The sequence below is a fragment of the Saccostrea cucullata genome, unplaced genomic scaffold (genome assembly GCF_032062105.1).
Source record: "Saccostrea cucullata isolate Sc308-1 unplaced genomic scaffold, CSIRO_AGI_Scuc_v1 ctg4123, whole genome shotgun sequence".
Taxonomy (NCBI): Eukaryota; Metazoa; Mollusca; class Bivalvia; order Ostreida; family Ostreidae; genus Saccostrea; species Saccostrea cuccullata.
This window is the reverse complement of record NW_026941637.1, coordinates 40,001-60,380: the sequence shown is the minus strand read 5'-3', so window position 1 is coordinate 60,380 and position 20,380 is coordinate 40,001. Positions and strand designations below refer to the sequence as shown.

Below are 20,380 nucleotides of genomic sequence, written 5' to 3'. Positions count from 1 at the left end.
CTTTACCAAATAATATTAGAAAAAAGGCAAGGTATGCATAACAAGGCTGAGTGAAATCTTACAAAGAAGAAGGTATGGTTTTAGCTTTATTGCGCCCTAAAAATGTAATGACATTAAAAAGTTTTGAAACTGGTTTAGATATTAGTTAAATAAATGACTCTGATAAATCAGGAAAGAATATGGCATGAAGGTTTACCATTCTGCAAATATGACGTCATTAATGTGACGCATTTCTCTATTTTCAACAGAAAAAGGCTCAAAATGGCACATTTCAAGGATGATTTTCCTTTAGAAAACAGTGTCCACAGCTGTCGCCCACGTTAATTTTTTAATATTTTGTGCAAAATTCAATAACAAATCACATATCTCAAGATCTTTGTGGGCGATGCCTGTGGACAATGTTATCTGAAAGAAAATTCCATTGAAAATTGGTGTCTTCTGCAGCTTTTTAAGAAAATATGGGAACATACACAAGTTAATGACGTCACAATTAGCATTTAAAATCACATGTGAGAAATATGACTTGTATGATTTTTCTGCTTTGAATTTCAATTATTTAAAAAGCATGAGTTTTCAACTTTTACACCAGTTTCATTTTTTTGAAAATCACAGGGCAAAATTTGTATGGAAACCATACCTTCTTCTTTAGTGCTTCAGTAACAACAACTTTTCTATATGTGTAGGAAAAGAAAATAATATGACCAAAAAAATATGATTGTATGCTTAAAAGATTTTCTTTTTTTCCGGAGTAAATTATTTCTAAGTTTAAAAATAAAAAGGATTTTCATTCGTATCATATGAAACTCTCACCAAGGACATTTAAAGAAAATTATGTTGAATTTTTCATTATGTATTTTATTCAAAATTTAAAATAAGTATTGAAAGAAAAGTCTCAAATACCCCATATACAAATACATTGTTAAAAACCATTTTGTGATAATACATGTTTAAGACTCCAAGGTCCGATGGTGCCGCCAAAGCCCGATGGTCTCGCCAAACCCCGATGGTCTGCGCGAAACCCCGAGGGTTTGTTGTCGTCACGGACGCCAAAGTCCGATGGTCACGCCAAAGTCTGATGGCTCGTTTCCTATGACACACCCTGCGCTAAAGTGCGATGATCTGACACGCCAAAGTCCGATGGAGTGGAGAAACAATCAACGTTTATGACGTCACAATAATTCGAAGCCAATCCTTGACGCCGTTTTCCTGCATTCAAAGGCCATGATTTCCGAATTTATCCTTGCATACGCTTTTATTTATTTTGTGTATTACTTACATGTTTCAGAAATATTAGGATTAGTCCTCGCACACAACTCAACTGTTTAGGGTTAATCCTTTTAGTTTTATTGATTTAGGGTTAGTCCTCGCACACTAGTTGAGTTATTAGGGTTAGTATCGCACCCACCCAAGATATCTAGGTATCTATATAGTTGTTAGGCCTACACACTTTTCGAGCGATTAGGGTTAGTTTCGCACCTAACCGAGAGATAAAGGTTAGTTTTTGCATAATGATTTTTCATGCTTATTTAAAATTTTGGCATGGTGAAGCATTGTAGTTTGCCGCATTATGACGTATTATGACGTCTTAAACGTAAATTGTTTTCAGCACCATCGGGGTTTGGTGTGCCAAACCATCGGAGATTGGCGCAGACCATCGGACTTTGGAGTCCCATCGCACTTTGGAGTCCTACACATGTATTAAGAACAAAATGAAGTGGACTGAATCTAAATTGCATATATTTGAGAGAAAAAAAAAACAATATGCATTAATGTAATTTCTCTTGCTTTTTAAAAAATTTTGTATTCTGCTTGTTCTTTAAAGACTTCGCATCGTGATAGAGTGGTTTACATTCAACCATGTACTTCCTAATTTACTGAAAACAAAGTTCATGGCACCGTTTCTACTTAGGAATATGTCCCCGTCAACGTGCTTTCCAAGAATCTGATTATTTTTTTTTTATATAAATATAAATATTTTCCCTCTTTTGCTATTGGTTGGAGTCCGTCATGTCTTCTATTCCCCCCCCCCCCCCCCTTCCTCTTCAAATATCTTCTTTAAAGGAGTCTTTCCATTTTGTGAAAGTGAGCTGCTTCTTGTATATAAATAACTTTCAAACTGTTGGTTGCTTTTAAGATTTTTGAATAATACGCTGAAATATTATTTGGATTTTTTACGGACATTTCAGAAATGAGCGTTCTTACAAATGAATAAACTTCGCGGTTTTGCAAAATAAAACAATAATAATCTAACGCGGTCTTTAAAACCAATGACAGTATTTCATGTAGGTTTAGAATCTTAATGTAGGGAATCAATGATATAACAACTACAGAACAATTCTGCGGAAGAAAAATAATTAAAATAAATTAATGAAAACATTAAAAGAAAATTTTGTTAGATCTGCTTTATATTTTTATTGATTGACCTATTTTACGTCCTTTGTGATATTTATAGGGACGCTCAGATAAAATCCGATGGAGGGTTTTAATGTTTAACCTATCTTCGGCTATCAGGGACATTGAGAAAAAAAAGTTCCTTATCCTGTCATTACTTACCCTAATTTCGGTATTTAAGGCCTCATTTCAGGTTTTATAATGATTGAGAAAAAAATGTTATTGAACGTGGAGGAATATACAAATTACGCCTGAAGTAATATTTTTCTGTTATCTTATGTGCCTTATTTATCTAACATAATTATGCATATATAACCAATTACATGTACATGATACTGCGCATGTACAATTATTTTGCATTTTTAATTGCATTTACATGTAAATATAACATTGTAATTTTATATCAGAATCCGGAAACATGAAACCAGACCTTTCAATATCAGGATTTATTTTTTTTCGTTATCACTGTATATGTATGTACATGTAATTGAAGTTCAAATTTAATTTCCATGCTCTGAATATTTGAAGCCATTTGAACTATTTATCCATTTTTTTTCACAAGGGAAAATAAATGCTGCTTCGGCTTTACATGGGATGAAGAACTGCAGGGCTGTAGAAGTAAATACTTTTTATGCCTTCTCTTTTCCCAACTGCTATGAAAAAGGATAAAAGACAAATGTTTATTGAAGTTGAATTTTTATTGATCAAATTAAAGGTTTTGATCAATAAACACAAATTGAAGCTTATATTAGCATTAAAGGTTACCAACAAAAAATGGACAATTGCTCTTTACAAATATAAAATATTTCTTACATACATGTATAATAATAACAGACTTCAACTTCAATATTAATTTTATGAACATACATGCATAATACATGCATGCTCTATTTGCCTTCATATGCTTATGCTGTATCAAATAGTATCGAACAAAGTAAAAGAAAAAAGAACATATTAGATTTAAAAAACAATGTCACTTGAAAAAAACAAATCACTATAAATTTCAAAACAGTCTTGTTTTTTTTCTATTCAAAAGTTCTCCCTTAGCAAAATCGGAAAGGCTGTAGAAAACTCTTAATCATTTCAACATTTTTTATATTAATCTTCTTTCCTTTTTTCAGAGTGTAGCACAGGGTATTACGGCCTTTACTGTAATATGTCATGTCCATATCCACATTACGGAACAGACTGTGATGAAAAATGCCAATGTGAACAACAGACGTGTAACTTTATCACGGGTTGTTTAGGTATATTTTATATCTAACAGTTGAGATACATATATCTTATCATTTTTACGGACTTATCATAGCCTATGAACAGGTGTATGTCAAGATTTCAACTGAATAAAAATTCTGAAATAATTTTGATAATTTTTTTTATAATATAAAAAAATGTGTTTGTATTTAAATATTATCCAAATATTGCTTTTTTCACATGAAAAATAAAGCTCAAAGATTTTCAGAAACAGTATTTTGTTTAATCTATGTTTGCAGTTTAGGATTTTTAGGGCCTGTTGTCTATGGTATGTAATTTTTTTTTCAGACAACACAACAGATTTTTATGCATCATCGGATCAGTCATCTACAGACTCCTATGAATTCTTCACTAGTGTTACGACATCATCTATACACAACGAATTGTCTTTGAAAAGTCTCCAGTCGCCATCTTCTATTAATCAAATTATTTCTTTTTCCCTTCGCGATTTCCTTCTTTTTATTGCCGGGGTACTACTTGTACTCATTTTGATCACAGTAATCAATGTTTTTATATGTAAACGTCGTGCTAAAAGAAATTATGTAGTTTTTAACGAGAAAGAAATTAAATGTGCATTGATTGAATCAAAAAATACTGTTAAAAATACATGCAGAAGAAATACGAAAATCATAATATCACACTGCACAGAAAACAATTCCTGCTTCTTGGAAATTACAACAGACAAGGACAATACAGACACCAAAAATAGTTGCTATTCAAACACTGATGTTTATAAAGAAGAACGGGAACAAATCAGAAAAGGTGATTCGATAGATGGCCATACCCAATGGCATGTGTGCACAATTCAACAATTGAGACAAGACGAAACACTTTACAACATCAGTCCATGTTCTCAATATGAACTCGACTGCGATACAGAAGTAAAGGAAGTCTCTGACGACAATCAGTTAACAACTACTACGAAAGTTTCACATGAAAATGAATACATAAGTGTACCATGCTGCCCAGAGTGTGAAAATTAGCTACCTAATAATGCACATTAATGTCCTAAAATTATAGATCTGATAACTATACTTCTCTGGTTTTGCTCAAACTAATATTAAAATACATATATTTGTTCCGCTTTGTCTCTAAATATTTCAATAAATGAAATGCAAAGGAAAGAAAAACATATTCTTTCTCAAAAGTTGCATTACATATTGAATATTATAAATTTAGAGAACACAGGGACCCCTGAAAGTACTACCTTGGAATGAATCCAAATCAAAGAAGGAAAAAAAAACGTCCTTGTTGCGTGCTTCAGATTACCAAAGGGCCCTTTATATCTCTCTGGCAATTTTACTTTTTTTAAAGATAAATCATTATGAAAGTGATCTGAAGTAGCTAGCATACTGTGTACAGTATTATTTTCGCCCCGTGGTATTTTCGCCCTTTTAAACTTGCGAACAATTTTGACTGGATTTAAATTCTCCCTTTCGCACTTCTGTCAAAGAGTTTATAGTTTTGTTTTTATAAAATTCGCCCCATTATATTCGCCCACCTGTGACAATGGCGAAAAGGGCGAAAATGAAACTCGGGCGAAAATTTTCATGCATACAGTATCCACTCACTGAACCCCTTCCTACCTTTTTTCGTTTTCGGTGGTATTTAATGAAATGATATATTAGTGGCTGACAACGAAAAAACATGTACTTTTCGATTGAAACGTTTTAACTATTTATGTCATTCAATTTTACACAGATTATTTAAATATACAATAGGGTTTTCTAGAGAGTATACGATTTTTAAATAAACACCCGATCACTCATTCACAAAAAAATAGATGGGGAAAAGGAAAGGTAACTCTTGCTTATATTATATTATTATTACTACGACAAAAATTAAACTCGGTGATATTTTAATATTTCCATTTCTAAATTTTTTTCCCTATAATAACCCTTTGTAAGTAAGCGGAGTTGATTTCCTGATAATTCTGCCGGAATGTAAATTAGGCAGGTCGATAGGTCTGCTGCTAAGGAGGCCTAATACGCATGCAAATCTCGGCGCATCTGTCTCTGTGTCTGACGCTAAGGGGGCCAAATATGCATGTAAATCTCGTGCGGCTGCCTTTTTGTTTGACGTCTGTGTGCAAGTACTATTGAAATTGGCATGGAAGTCCTCGTGTAATTTAAATCGATTAGTCTACATTCTTAATGTCTAAGTCTACAATTTTATTTCACAATGAAATGGAAATATAAGGAATCACTGTCTAGTTTTGAGAGTATGCCAGGGACATCAACAATAGTGGGAAACATGGGATAATTTTAGCATAACGGGCTTCGCCCGTTATGCAAATTATCCCATGTTTCCCACTATTGTTGATGCCCTTGGCATACTCTCAAAACTAGACAGTGATTCCATAATTAATTCAACTTCAAAAATGATCATATTCAAGGAATTTTTTTTTCAGTAAAAAAATTTAATGGTTAAGAAAAACTGGAATTGCCTTTAAAAAACAACACTAAAATTTTTAACCTAACAATTTATTTACAATAACATATATAAAGAATTTGAAAAGAACAAACTAACAGCAATACTCCAAACATACATCTGATAAAGTCTCCGTTTTTTTTTCTCACAAGAACCCATTTATCTAATTTAATGACTACCTGTAACGCATGCTCTTGATTTTTGAGTTTTCTCATGCATATAATCGACCGTTTATTACCGTTCACGGTAGCCCAGCGGTAGAGCGTTCGCTTCGTGATCGGGAGGCCCGGGTTCGATTTTCGTTCTCGGCGACGCGTCAAACTTAAGACGAAAAAATAGGTAGCGACTGTTCTTTCGCCAAGCGCTCGGCATCAGAAGTGAAAGTCACGGGTCTTTCGGATATGGCCTTAAAAATGTAGGTCCCGTGTCACGGTAGACGATGGCACGATAAAGAACCCTCACTGCTCAATGGCCCTGAGTGTAGAGTACAGGTCTAAATTTGAAGCTCTTCACCGGCATACGGTGACGTCTCCATATGAGTGAAAAATTCTCAAGTGGGACGTTAAACAATATACAATCAATCAATCAATCGACAGTTTATTAATTCATTTATCAAAATCTTGGAATACTGAAGACTAAAATATGCAAGATGTTGATATTTAATACTCCAGAATGGTGTAGAAAAAAAAAATAACATACATGTTGACCATTTTGGAATGCTCCAGGATCTTTCTTCATGCCACTCAATATACATGTATACATGATGAAACAAAACTAATACACTTTACACAACCTTTGAAATTAAATACTAAAAAGACAAATAAACACATCTCTGCAAAATATTGCAGAAATGATGATATCCAGACCGATTACAAAAATATGAGGGCTATTGACAAAACATTAGCTTATTCATACATAGCCTTATTCATTAAGGATACACCAAAGGCTTTTTTTTTTCAAGATTTTTGCAAATTTGAAATTGTTGACTAAGAAAACAATGCTAACCACTGCTTTATAATGCATGAAAAAATCTTGCTGATTATCAAATGATTTTCTAATTATTTGGCATAAACACTTTCACATTTGAATGAGCCTTTATTGAAGCTTTTGATTTGGTCTGTAACTGCCTGTTTCTGAAAGGAGCAAAAAATCTCTCTGACCACTTGGGGAATTCTTCACTAGTCACACAGAGGTCTCTAAATTTAGGGAAGGAGATCTAACAGGTCACCTATGACCATGAAATAGAAAGTGGAGCTTAGCTCTTGGCTTTTTGCCAGGAGATCTTTCTGATTCAGAATTGAATCTGTTTTACTTCATTCAAAGCACCTAAAAAAAGAATAGAACCCCCTTTTTGTGAATATGCATAGGAAATATGGATAAGTGAGAGGTATCTACAGCTGAATCTCCAAGGTGCCATATATTTCTAGCTTTGGCATAATTTGTGTAATGGGTTTTTGCCGTCTACTGTAAAGTAAAATCAGACAGTTGGTGGTATTATTTCAAAAGATTCATCTCCCTTCTTTATTGACCGATTCCTCTGAAAACTGGCCAAAATGCGTCTCAAATGTGTGTTCAAAAAACTTTCTCAGACTTTTGATATCTTGCTCAGTTTCTAAATTATTCGAGGATATTTAGAATTGGGCTAATAAATTCGTAACATTGAAAGACAAATTGATGTAACTTCTGAATAAGAAGATTTATTTAAAAAAATCTGAGATACGATTTTAAAGTTCAATCTTTAATCGACATTGAGGCAGAATTTTGACTTTGAGAGGCGGAATACAAAAAAGTTGATTTATAAAATATAAATGCACTAATATTTACAATAAAATATTAATGTTTTTAATAAGTTAAAAATGAAAATTTAAATTAGGGTCATTAAATAGTAGATTTAACAAGCTTTCAAACAATATATATATATATATATATTTGATATGTTATCTTTGTTAATGAAAAAATTACAAGCAAATTATCTTCTGGCATTTGGAAACCTTTGCTGTATCCTTAAGTTCTATGAGATTTTTCAAATTTAAATATTAATCAGCTTACATGCATACAATAAAGTTTTTCAGTGACATTGTCTATTACTTTTATACAGATTGATTTAAATAACTTAAAGATGTTAAACTAAGTGATATCCAATACATCTTGAAAAATGCATATGTATATAAAATTTCAAAAGAAAACTAATAACACAAAGTATCCCCCGTTCAATACTATTAAACGTTTTTTAAGCAATTACGATTTTGTACGAAGAAAGACTTTAAACAAATCATAAACATTTACTTAAAATGAATGAAAAGGAATTTACTTCAACATATCAATTAAATGGTCTTATGTTCCACGTTCAATTTTTTGAGCTTCTCAGAAAGGTCTATTTAAAAGTAGATTTTTTTTTATCCCGAAAAAGCATTTTTAGATACCTATATTTATTAACATGAAATGAAATTAGAAGTGATTTATGGAGCTTTGCAAAGAACCTTGAAGCACATTGAGAGGCATAATATTATAATGAAAATTGTTGCATAAAATATTTAATTTTCAAGCTTCATTTAAATACTTGTTGAATTAAATTATAAATTAAAGAGTTGTCCTTCCTGGCTGAGGATCGGAGTCCCTTGATTAGAAGTATTTATTTAGTATATTTATTTACTTACATGTATTTTATTTTTTTTAATCTTAAGTGGGCATTGTCTATACTTTTGAATGACTTAAAGTTAAAAATCGACCCTTATTTAAAAAAACTATCAATTGAAACAAGGTTAAAACATCAGAGCATTTATTTGAAATTATCATCTTTTTTAAGGCCAAAACGTTGTACTGATTTATAAGCGGGTAAATTGCAAATTCCTTCAAAATAACCTCAAGAATGCAATCGACTTATAGGCGGACAGACTTATATGCGAGTATATACGGTATGTGCTTAAATTCATCATAAATCAGGCAATACTCTTAACACATCCGGAAAAAATAGATCAACCCGGAAATTATCATATTTTATTGCAGCGGTTAAATAATCCGCCAAATAGTTTTGTTTGGAAATATTTTTTTCTGATTCATTAAAAAAAAATTATCATTTTAATTTCATAGATCTCTGGAATCTACAAGAGTATGATAAATCTAAATGTCTTCTCTGTTTCTCTTCAAATAGGGATGTTGCGCTTGCTCTCAGGATTTTATTTTCCTTTATTTTAGAAATAAAGATGTCCACTTTATTTTTTTAATATTGAGTAACTTGAATTCCAAATGAAAGGTTTTAAATTCTAATTTTAGGGGAAAAGTTCTTGGTTTATATTTGATTGAAATAAAATATGAATTAGTACGTCATGCATTGGACAGTGTGACTTTAATTAACGTGTGTCCGATGTATGGTAACATAACCGTCAAATTCAAATAAAATAATACATTGACAAGGTTTCAAACACTTAATACATTTCTGAATTGTTATAATCATCAACAAAGTTCGCGTAGGACAGTAATTCTCATTGAAGTCTAACAAAAGAAGAACAACTCTTTCAATTTTCGATTTCATAATGTTCCGGTAACTCATGTTTTGGTGAATTACTGCAGGGTCATTCTATTTACAGTTTAATTACCACAAGATAATAAAATTTAATAATAAAATATTTGACTCTACGAACAAAGCAATTTAAAAGTTATTTATCTTGCTTTAAAGTTAAGATTAAGATTGTGCGATGCATGATATGTAACCAACGCATGGCAAACTTACCATTATGTAAAAAAAAAATATTCCATTTACAATTTTTCATGTTCTTTTAGTCTAAACAAATAATCAAAACATTGAATTTTCCTTAATTAATTAAAATGGTGTCCTAAAGCGTTTGCAGGTATGCAGTGTCAAAAGTATGATAATCAGTGTAATTAGTAAATAACTATTTATTCATTGAGTTTTAATAATACATATAAAACACACTCCCTCACACAAACACACCTTCACACACACCGAAAATGTTAATTGCATTTGAATCATAATAAAGAAACACAAATCTCTTATTTAAAATCAAGCAAAATATATATTTTTTCCTTTTGTATTTTTTTTTAAATAAAGTAATTTTGATATCTTTGTAAGGATAAAATACATTGCAATTAGAATTTTCCTTTGAAATATCTCCATCCCAAACAAAGTCAACAAATGGAAAAAAAGAGATAAAAAATAAACTCATTTTTCTCATTTAAAAAGAAACAAACTTTTTCATTTCATAAAACTTGAAACAATTTTAAATTTCTTTCATTGAAGTTATTGAATACTTAGCAATTAGATATCGTCGAAATACTATCAATTAGATACTAGTATCGTTAAAATTCACATATCCTAAACAAAGACAACAAATTAAATATATCCGTGTAAGGATTGATACCTGCTGGTAGCTACGGAGTCTCGATAAAATTCACACACCCCATATCATGGACAAATATAGTAAGACAAAAAATAATTTCGCATCGTAGAATTGCAACCTGGATGCATAAAAAGAAAAAAAAAATGTCTAAAGATAACATGTTACACATTTGTTTCAGAATAAAGTCAATAAGTATAAAATACGGAATAAACACTTAAATGACTCGAAATTCAACATACTTTGGACCTTTGTTTTGGCTGCTAGGATCTTTGTGTCCTTTTGTTTTTCTAAGGAAATCTGACGTTTCTTTTTGAGGACTTGTCTTGTTAACCAATTTGTAACACTCCTGATCTGTTTATGTTAATCAGATCAATGAAATGACATCACTCAAGTAAAACTATTAAAAAAAGTTCTAAAGACTTGCTGTTGCATTTTGCTACATGTATATATTGGTTATTTGTTTTATCCGTTTAATTCTTTAAGATTTGCATTTGCGATTTTTTTTTCAGTTTAAGTATATCTAATTAATGAAATTGGAAAAAGTATAAAATGCATATTTTACATTGGAGTTCAAATGTTTTCTGATGAAGTCAGATTAAAATTTTAATATGCTTTATCCGATGAGTTTGTGAAACTGATACGTGTATTACATGTAGACTGTTGCATTGATTGTTAAGAAATTCGCCTGATATGTCAATTAAAAATATATATGCATTTAAATTGCTTTTTTCGCCATACTATGTTCCCTTTTTTTTGCTCAATCATTGCCTCAAAATCCAACCAGATTATACAAAACTCTAATTTAAAATTCTAAATTTATGGTACATGTAGGAACTCTACACAAGAGGCCCAGGAGTCCACATCGTTCACTTGAGCACATCGGCTAGGAAAAAAGCACAAATCAGGCCAGAATTGAAAAGAGTGGGTGGAGAAGGGGGTTTGAATTCATTTTTATTTGAAAATGCCTCTATATTTATACTGCAGCATACAACATAATATCTTGTTTGTATATATTACTTTGTAAAATTTGAATTTGACTCCATATTGTTTCCCTCCTTACCCCAAAGTGTTCTCATGATTTGAACAATTTTAAATTTTCAATACATTAGGATTCTTACATGTCAATATGTCTAAAATGGTTTTTTTCTGTTATTGGAATTTTCCCCTTTATTTTACGTTAATCTTTGATCCACTATTTAGGCCCTTCCCTACCCTTTGGGTTATGATTTGAACAACATCAATTCTACGCTAACTGAGGATACTTCAACATAAATATCACAAATTGTGGCTTTGCTATTCTTTATAAGAATTTTTAATATATATTTTAATGTAAAACTTGGATCCCTCATTGTGTCCCTACACCATCCCTGGGGTTTATCATTTGAACATACTACAATGTAGAATCTACACTACCTGAAGATGCTTCCAAATACACATCACTAATCATGGCTTTGCAATGTTTGAGAAGAATTTTTTCATAGATTTCCCTAAATATTCCTACGTAAATGTTTCGATCGTTCATTGTGGCCCCAACCTACCCCATGATCGGTGTCATGATTTGAACAATCTTGAATGTACACTGCATGAGGATGATTAAACAAGTTTCATCTTTCTTGTCCCTATGGTTCTTGAGAAGAACATTTTAAATGATTCTTCTCTATATATATTCCTATGTAAAAGTTTGATTGTCCATTGTGGCCCCACCAAACCCCGTGGGTCATTATTTGAACAAACTTGAATGTAAATTACCTGAGGATGATTCAAAGTGGGATTCATCTTAACTGTCCCTATGAATCTTGAGAAGATTTTTTATAACATTGTTCCAAAATACATGTATTCCTGCGTAAATATTTGATCGCCCATTGTGGCGCCAAGCTAACAGCGGGAGTCATGAATTAAACAAACTTGAAAGTACACTACCTGAGGATGATTCAACATGAGTGACAATTCTTTTGGACAAATGGTTATTAAAAAGATTTTTTTTTTGAAATTCCAATAATGTTTCACTAATTCAAAATTATCGCCCTTTGGAAAAGGAGATTACATGTACCCTTCATTTGAACAAACTTGAATACCCTTCACCAAGGCAAAATTTGTACCAAGTTTGGTTGAAATCGGCCTACTGGGTGTTGAGATGGTGAAAATGTGAAAGTTTTACAAAGACGCTGACAATAACAGACAGACAATGAACAAATTTTGATCAGAAAAGCTCACTTGAGCCTTCGTCTCAGTTGAGCTTAAAAGGTATTAAATGATGACGAATCAAGTAAAATTCGTTTTTCACTAGTTCTGTTGTGTTGTATGTAGTCTTATGCCGTTGTATATAGGAATTTTTACTCAATATAGAAATCTGCATGAGTGTATCTTCATTTCTTTAAACTTTGTATTGCTTTTTACACACGTTTCTTTCTTATACCCAATGCTTATAAAGTTTGGAGGTATATACTACTAATCGGTATGTCCGTTCGTCTGTCCTTCCGTCTGTTACGCTTTGGGGTACCAACTCTTATCCGCAACTCCTCTCATACCACTAATCACGTTTCCTAACTTTCCTTGTATCTATTTTAACAGTTCAGAAAAACTATTTTCAGGTGAGCATAGATATATACAGTAAAACTCGGTTATAACGAAGTCGCCGGGACCTATAAAATCACTTCGCTATATCCGTAATTCGTTATAACCGTATAAGAAATTCATTAAATTTATATAGCTGGGGATCCAAAATGACTTCGCTATATCCGTAAATTCGCTATATCCGTGTTCGTACTAAACGAGTTTTGATGTATATTTTATTGATATCTCATAGGAATACTTACATTTATAAGCTAGTGTTGAGAGATACTTGATTGGACATGGTATAGAGAAGTTTCTACAATCTGTATAATAATTTGGCTGCACTAACTTTCCCTTTATATTGTATTCAGCACAGTGATTACCTGAATTAAAATAATAATAATAATAATAATAATAATAATAATAATAATAATAATAATAATAATAATAATAATAAAGAAAAAACATAAACCGATATTTTGTCAAACGCTTTACATTTTCAAAAAATATAATCATAGTAATTTTAAATTAATGTAAATTAGTGATTTGGCTTTTCTTTCAAGAAACAATCGTAAACATTATGGTGGTAGGGATGCTTTTTCACAACTTAATTCTTTGCTTTAGCTTCTGCAAATCATGGTTTTAAACGTTTAATCTTTTTAATGTTAATGCATGCAAAAAATAGAAAAACACACCAAGAATATTATCTGGTATTGCGCAGATGGAGTAGGTTTCGTTAAGCCAAGTATTGGCCAGGCAATGATATTCAAAATTGTGCTTTAGGCATGGTAAACGCATGCTTGGACAAAGCTTCTTTTTTGATTCCAAATCCCAGTCATGTTTTGTCTGAGGACATCTATCTACTTTTTCTATCTTTGTTGCCAGGCAACCTTCTTGACCCAATACCTACGACAAGGAAAAAATGATTCAACACATAAGAGTTATTTATAGAAGGGAATTTTTAGAGTAAAAGCTTTATATTGAATTTATGTGACAAATGGCCTAAAATTTTATTTATATATTTGTAAAAAAAAAAAAAAAAAAAAAAAACACCAATTATAATACTTTCTAAAATTAAAAAATAATACTAAAATATTGTTAATGAGGAAAGTGAATTCTATAATATCTAATTACAAAAACAAAGAATTTTCTGTTGACTTTTCTCTTGTTTTATTCAATTAAAGTTTTGTCCAGTGGTGTTACCTAAACTTTTTGTGTTTATTTACACGCTGAAAATAAGCTGGTCCTGACAAATATATATATTTTTTCCTTATATAAAGTTTTAAAAATATTATTATACATATAAAATTTGTTGTTTATAGTATTTTTTTTAATGATATTGATTACACATTATAAATTTGCTTACATTTGATAAACATGCATATATTTTCTTTATTTAAGTGTTATATATGTACACTATATCTCTCACGTTGCAAATGCATACTTAGCTTAGTACAATTATCATTCATTTGTTACCTGTTGTGTTAGATAACGTTACCTTGACAACCAATAGTAGGTTTATTCCAAACAGAAATGTAATGCAAATACTTGACCGCAGATCCATAATTGCAGAGCTGTAAATGTAATGAGGAATGCATGAATAATTTATTATCATTTATCTCCTCAATGTGGTAAATCTAATCTCTTATTTATCTATTTTAGCAATTTCTTTTCTTTTTTTAAGATATAAATCGGTCTATCATTTCCACTGCACTTTTCACCATGATCATTTGTAAGAAGAAATCCAATGGATTGAATTTAGCTGTGACACATTTAATTTATTGTAAACATTGAATTATGCTTCATGTATTTTATTATTGTATCATTGTATGATTATACTGTGAGGATTAATTTGACATAAAGGCAACAATTTATTTTATGAATCATATTATAATTTTATAGAAAATATTCAGAATTATAAAAATGCTTGTTACATGATATTAATAAAAGATAATAGTATAAATCTTATAATAAGAATCTATCTTTTTAAAAAAAAAAAAAAAAAAAAAAAAAAAAAAAAAGCTTGGTACTCAAAGGTCACCATATATTTTGAAAAATGAGTGAAACGAGAGCGTGTACGAAAGTCTTCACACATATTTTGAAATATCAGTAATTGTAGTTATCCACGATTGTTTTAAATTCAAACTGATATTGGAATATGAATATATTGCTTAAAACCTCAAAACTAAATTTGCCATAATATGTACTTGATTATAACGGCTATGGTCTGACAAGAACAAAGGTATGCAAGAGCACATAGACAGATTCATATGCAATTTTCTTCAATATTAGTGGTATTGTTGTTCAAATTCGTATTCGGGGAGACAGTTTAATTTTTTGAGGAGTCTAGAAAGCATTCTTTTACAAAAAAAAAAAAAAATTGAAAGGTTTTTTAGACTGATTGATTGATTGTATAGTGTTTAACGTCCCTCTCCAGAATATTTCACTGATATGGAGACGTCACCATTGTCGCTGAAGGGCTGCAAATTTAGGCCTATGCTCGGCACTTACAGCCTTTGAGCAGGGAGGGATCTTTATCGTGCTACACCTGCTGTGACACGGGGCCTCGATTTATATGGTCTCATCCGAATGACCGCCCCATTTAGTCGACTTTTTTGACAAGCAAGGGGGTACTGAGGACCTATTCTAACCCGGGGGGTATTAGAGAAGGGACCAAAAATCAGGAATTTCTTCATGACGGCGCCCAAGCCTGCATGCTCGAAGAGTAAACGGGTTTTCTGGACAAACAGAAAGTAAATGGGGTTTTTTTTTACCTCAACAATATTTGCATGATCTTTGACCTTTTGACTTTTTTTTATTTCTAAACTTGAACAAAACACCTTTCAGAAGGATGACACAAGTCCAGGAATTCATTGTATCTGCCATTTTCCAGTATGCTAGGAGACATACCCAAAAATGAGTTCTAAAAACAATCAGATATTGGATGAAACATTTTACGGACATGTGTTTTAATATGTACTGAGCACCGAGGACATTATTTATTGAACAGCCCTCGTACTTTTATTAAACAACTCTGGAATAGAGCTGTTATTAATTATCGTTAGGAGCGGGAAGGGTATTCGTCTCATCTATTCGCTTGGAGAGTTAAAGCACGTGACCTGATAGAAAAATGATTCATTTGGCTGTTTGTTAAAAGTATGTATTGGAATATTAACTGCCACCCTAATTTAAAACATCTTCTTTACACACTTCTTGCTCGTTAGGAATCCTCTCTAAACTGCACGCCGAAGGTAGAGTGATCTGCCCTTAGAGATTAATTCTGAAAAATAGAACTTTACAATACATGTATATTACCAAATTTTTAATGAATTCAAGTATTCTTGACATTTTAAATGGCCAATATAAATAAACTGTATGTATTATTAACGTGTATTTTTTCTATTGAAGTAATTAACAGTTATTTCTATTCACTGATACTGTATGGTCTTTGAACATTTTTCCCAGGAGTAAAAGCCACGCACCATCTAGTGAATATTACATGTAGGTAAATAAGCTAAATAATAACTCCTTTATACAATGTATTTTTCTCAATGTCAAACGAAAAAAAATGCATTTGTGTAGAGAGGGTCCTTAAAGCCATATATGGCGTAACTGATCCAAAGATATATTTTTGAAAAGTACAAAATTAAGTAAAGAAATATAGTTAATACATTTAAATTAAAACTTTTCATACAATTCTGAACACGGAGAACACCTCGTTTCATCTAATAATACGATTTTATCTTCTCTGTATTGTGTTATTTAAATCTTTTGTATTTTCTTCCGAGTCGGAGAAAATTTCGAGAACCCAAATTAAATTGTGATATCCTTATAATGCAGTTGACTTAGATTTTGTAATTTACGGAAAAGTTCTATCTTTACATAAAGTAATGATACAAATAATAAGTTCTTATAATTTTCGTCTAATAATTTTCATTGTACATACGCCATATATGGCTTTAATTAATATGCTGTCTATTGGAATTTAAAAGCTCATTCAATTTTTTTTTTTTTTTTTTTTTTTTTTTTTTTGTTTTTGTTTTTGTTTGTTTGTTTGTTTTATTTTTTTTTTTGTTTTTGTATTTCGCTTGAACGTGTATCCAATGATAGAAAGTATCAGTAATATTGGAGAAAACTGTTTATCTTTAGGAGTTATTTTCCAGTGTTTGCGTAGTATTTTTAACTGCAGGAATATTGTAAGTGAATTACAAGTACGGTATTTGTGCTAAAGTTTACCAAAAATGCATTATTTTACTTTCTCTTTTATCATTGCCAATAAACCGTCACATCTATATCTAAAGTCGGACAAAATTGCGTGTGTGGGATTATATTTTTTATAATACTTTCAAAGATATCAAAAAGGCGCAGGTCGCATATCTCCGGGGAAGGAGTCACCCCAATGCTGCGTCCTAGTATGTGTTATACATTTTTCCATTAAATTCAAATTAATTGTTCCCTAGCAGAGTTATTTACTTTATTGGGTAACTGATATCTAGGATTGGTATTAATCGTAACAAACTTTTCTTTCATTTTTGGCAGTGTCTTTTCTGCATATTTTATGTTTTAGGTGGCTGTTATGTAAATACATATTTAAGTTACAGCATAGGTGATATAACTAGGTATCGGGTTTGAAATAGGGATTCAAATTTGCTGACAATGTTTTTGGTTTCTCTTACATATATTTGAGCTGTTTTGTATTAAAAGTACCAGGAAGCTGTCTATAAATGTCCGATAGGCTTATTAGGAGAGGAGAATTGACTTTATAATTCAAGATTTTGTTGTCTTAAATACAAAGTAAGAATAACTCCAACTTCATTTTCTTAAAACCATGATGGATATTTAATATTTTCATATTTCAGCATTTGGGATTTTTTTGAATGATTAAGACGATGCTTTGCTCACAAAGAACACATCGAATAGTCATAGGAACATAATCACAAGGATTTTTCTAGGGATCTGATTTCATTTTGTAAAACAAACCTTTACTCTGACTTTATATTTTCGCCCAGCTATTTTTTTTTAACTTTTCGTCTTTTTCTCTAAATCTGATTTCTGTAAGTGCGGACAGAAAGACTGGATAATGTGCAATGCGCATTAGTTATTGTTTTTGCATTTCATTGGTAATTTTAATTGGCATGGACTATGTGTTTAAATACATACAAGGGTTGTCAAAAAAGTTCTTGGACACTGGGGTTTTTGTAAAAAAAAAATGGTTCAAAATATAATTATTGAATATCAAAATATTAGTTTTTAAAAATCAAGTCAAAATAGTTTGGTTTTTATTGTTAGACTTACAATTATTATTATTATTATTTATTTATTTATTTTTTCGTAAAAATAGCGTCGATTTAAGGTCGCCGATAGTGCGCACGGACCAGGGTTAGCATGTCATCAACTTTTATATAAAATGTAATTAAAATGATAATTTTTTTAATAAAACAATTCAAAGCTTTATTAAAATAAAATGTATCACAAATATATCTGTTATCATTTTTTTTTCTGACACGTTCAGAATTGCTTACTACTTAGACACTGAGAGTAGTAGGCGAAAACCGCGAGAACTGTGTTTCAAAAATATGCAGAAGAGCGACCTCGGGGATCTGAACGGGACAAAATCCATTCATATAGATATATCTTATATGGTTGAACCGACGTGAGACACAAAATATATTTCAAATAGTTTATTGGTTATAATTTATCTTTTGATTTGTAATTGATGTATTCGATATTTACACGATTTCGAGGACAAAAAGTATAAATCAAATGTAATTTGATGAAAATATGGTATCCTTATTTATTAAGGGAGTGTCTATGAACATTATAAAAATGCATGGATCGAAAGCTATATTTTTGACAATAAAAATAAAATTAACGGTACATCAGACTGGTCCGTGTTGCTTGTATATACAAAGATTGTACACCTATAATATGCATAATGTAGTTTACTTTGTTAACATTGTTTGTATATTTACTAAGTCATGGTATACATTAAGAAATTATTGTACATTCTTGCCATTGCGTGCCTTATTAAAAAAGTATTTGTCAAAGAATTTCTTGGACAACCTCTGTATATATATATATATATGTGTGTGTGTTTTCAGAACGTACACATGGGACCGAAACAGTGCAATAAATGAAAATTAAAGAAAAAATTGTGTTTGAAATTAAATAAAAAAAAAGAATAGAAATAAACTTACCTGTGCTTAAAGGTTGCCTAGAGACTCTGTAAATAAAAATTCTAAAGTTATTCATGACGTACTCATGTCTATTAATAAAAAGGGAATTACCAGTTTAAAATAGAAACATGTAATTTTTTACGGAAGCCCGTTGAGGCCAGTCCCGTTGTGTGTCTGTTTAAACTTTCAACTTTAGTTGATCATCCTATCTCATATTTACAAAACAAAAGACAGTCGAAAGATGATATAAGTTTATTTTTAAGATTTTTCTCTGAAAACCTTCGACAAAATCAGTCCTCGTCATATGTTGTAATGTGGTCTGTTTTAAGTTTTGAAATGGTAATTTTGTTAAGTTTTGTAAGATAAACTATCCATGCCTTATATTTTTATTACACAGCATAAATATCTTCATCTTTTTGCAAATAACACAGAACTTTTAAATGCAACAGTTACATTTTTTCAACGTATATTACATAAATGAACTCATTGCAAGCATTGATAGTCATGCAGGGCTTGTTTTTGTTTTTGTTTTTTGCTGTTTTTTTTTTTTTTTTTTTTTTTTTTTTTGGAATTGTGTATTTTATGACCATATTCAAGAGCTATGGCTTTAGGATAGAACAAGAAAGATTATATAAAAAACATTCATTTTATAATTTGCTCTTAGGTATTTAGCAAATAAATTAAATGAAAATTTATGATGAGCAAGGATATTGAAGTAGAAAATTTAACGTTTAATTAATTAGAGGTTTTAATTTATGTTTTTGTAAATATGACTATCTTTATAATGTTAACTGTAATGTGTTTTAGCAGTAAACCAAAGTTTTTACTTATATACACACGTACATTGCTTCTTTCAGAATTCAAAGCCCTTTCAGGCATAGGTTCTGGTGATAGTTCAGAACGATTGGTCATGTTACATTGATTTATTGATTGAAAATTGTTTAACGTCCTACAAGGGAATTTTTCATTTAAACAACAACGCCATCATATATCAACCAAGACCTTAAATCTCTACCTTTATTCGAAACGCAGCCAAGGGGTCTCTGTTTCCCGGGTTTTATACGAAAGGTCCGCGATCTGCAAAATACAGTTTTAAGTACCAAGCTCTTCAATAGGACTTCAATTCTTATTGAATACTTCTTAAAAATCCAATTGGATAAAACATTTAGCAAGTTATGTTTAATGGTTAGTTATACTTGAAGTTGATAGATAAGTAGA

At 30.9% G+C, this 20,380-nt stretch overlaps 2 protein-coding genes across 3 annotated transcripts in view; one reads left to right on the top strand and one right to left on the bottom strand.

The window, feature by feature from the left end:
• Positions 1-20,380, top strand: part of LOC134258193 (uncharacterized) — a 36,122-nt gene that overhangs the window by 898 nt on the left and 14,844 nt on the right. Inside the window, exons 2-4 of one of the 2 annotated variants that reach the window (XM_062740735.1) lie at positions 2,954-3,009; positions 3,513-3,638; positions 3,934-4,888. The exons of the other annotated variant lie outside the window; for it this stretch is intronic. Coding sequence (XP_062596719.1) covers positions 2,954-3,009; positions 3,513-3,638; positions 3,934-4,628 — 877 coding nt within the window. The 3' untranslated portion in view covers positions 4,629-4,888. Of the gene's footprint in view, positions 1-2,953; positions 3,010-3,512; positions 3,639-3,933; positions 4,889-20,380 lie in introns of those variants that run through there. 2 annotated transcript variants of the gene reach the window in all.
• Positions 10,648-20,380, bottom strand: part of LOC134258190 (uncharacterized) — an 11,146-nt gene continuing 1,413 nt past the window's right edge. The window contains exons 2-5 of the mRNA XM_062740732.1: positions 14,485-14,560; positions 13,682-13,892; positions 13,250-13,369; positions 10,648-10,784 (exon numbers count right to left, since the gene is read on the bottom strand). Coding sequence (XP_062596716.1) covers positions 10,648-10,784; positions 13,250-13,369; positions 13,682-13,892; positions 14,485-14,560 — 544 coding nt within the window. The remainder of the gene's footprint in view (positions 10,785-13,249; positions 13,370-13,681; positions 13,893-14,484; positions 14,561-20,380) is intronic.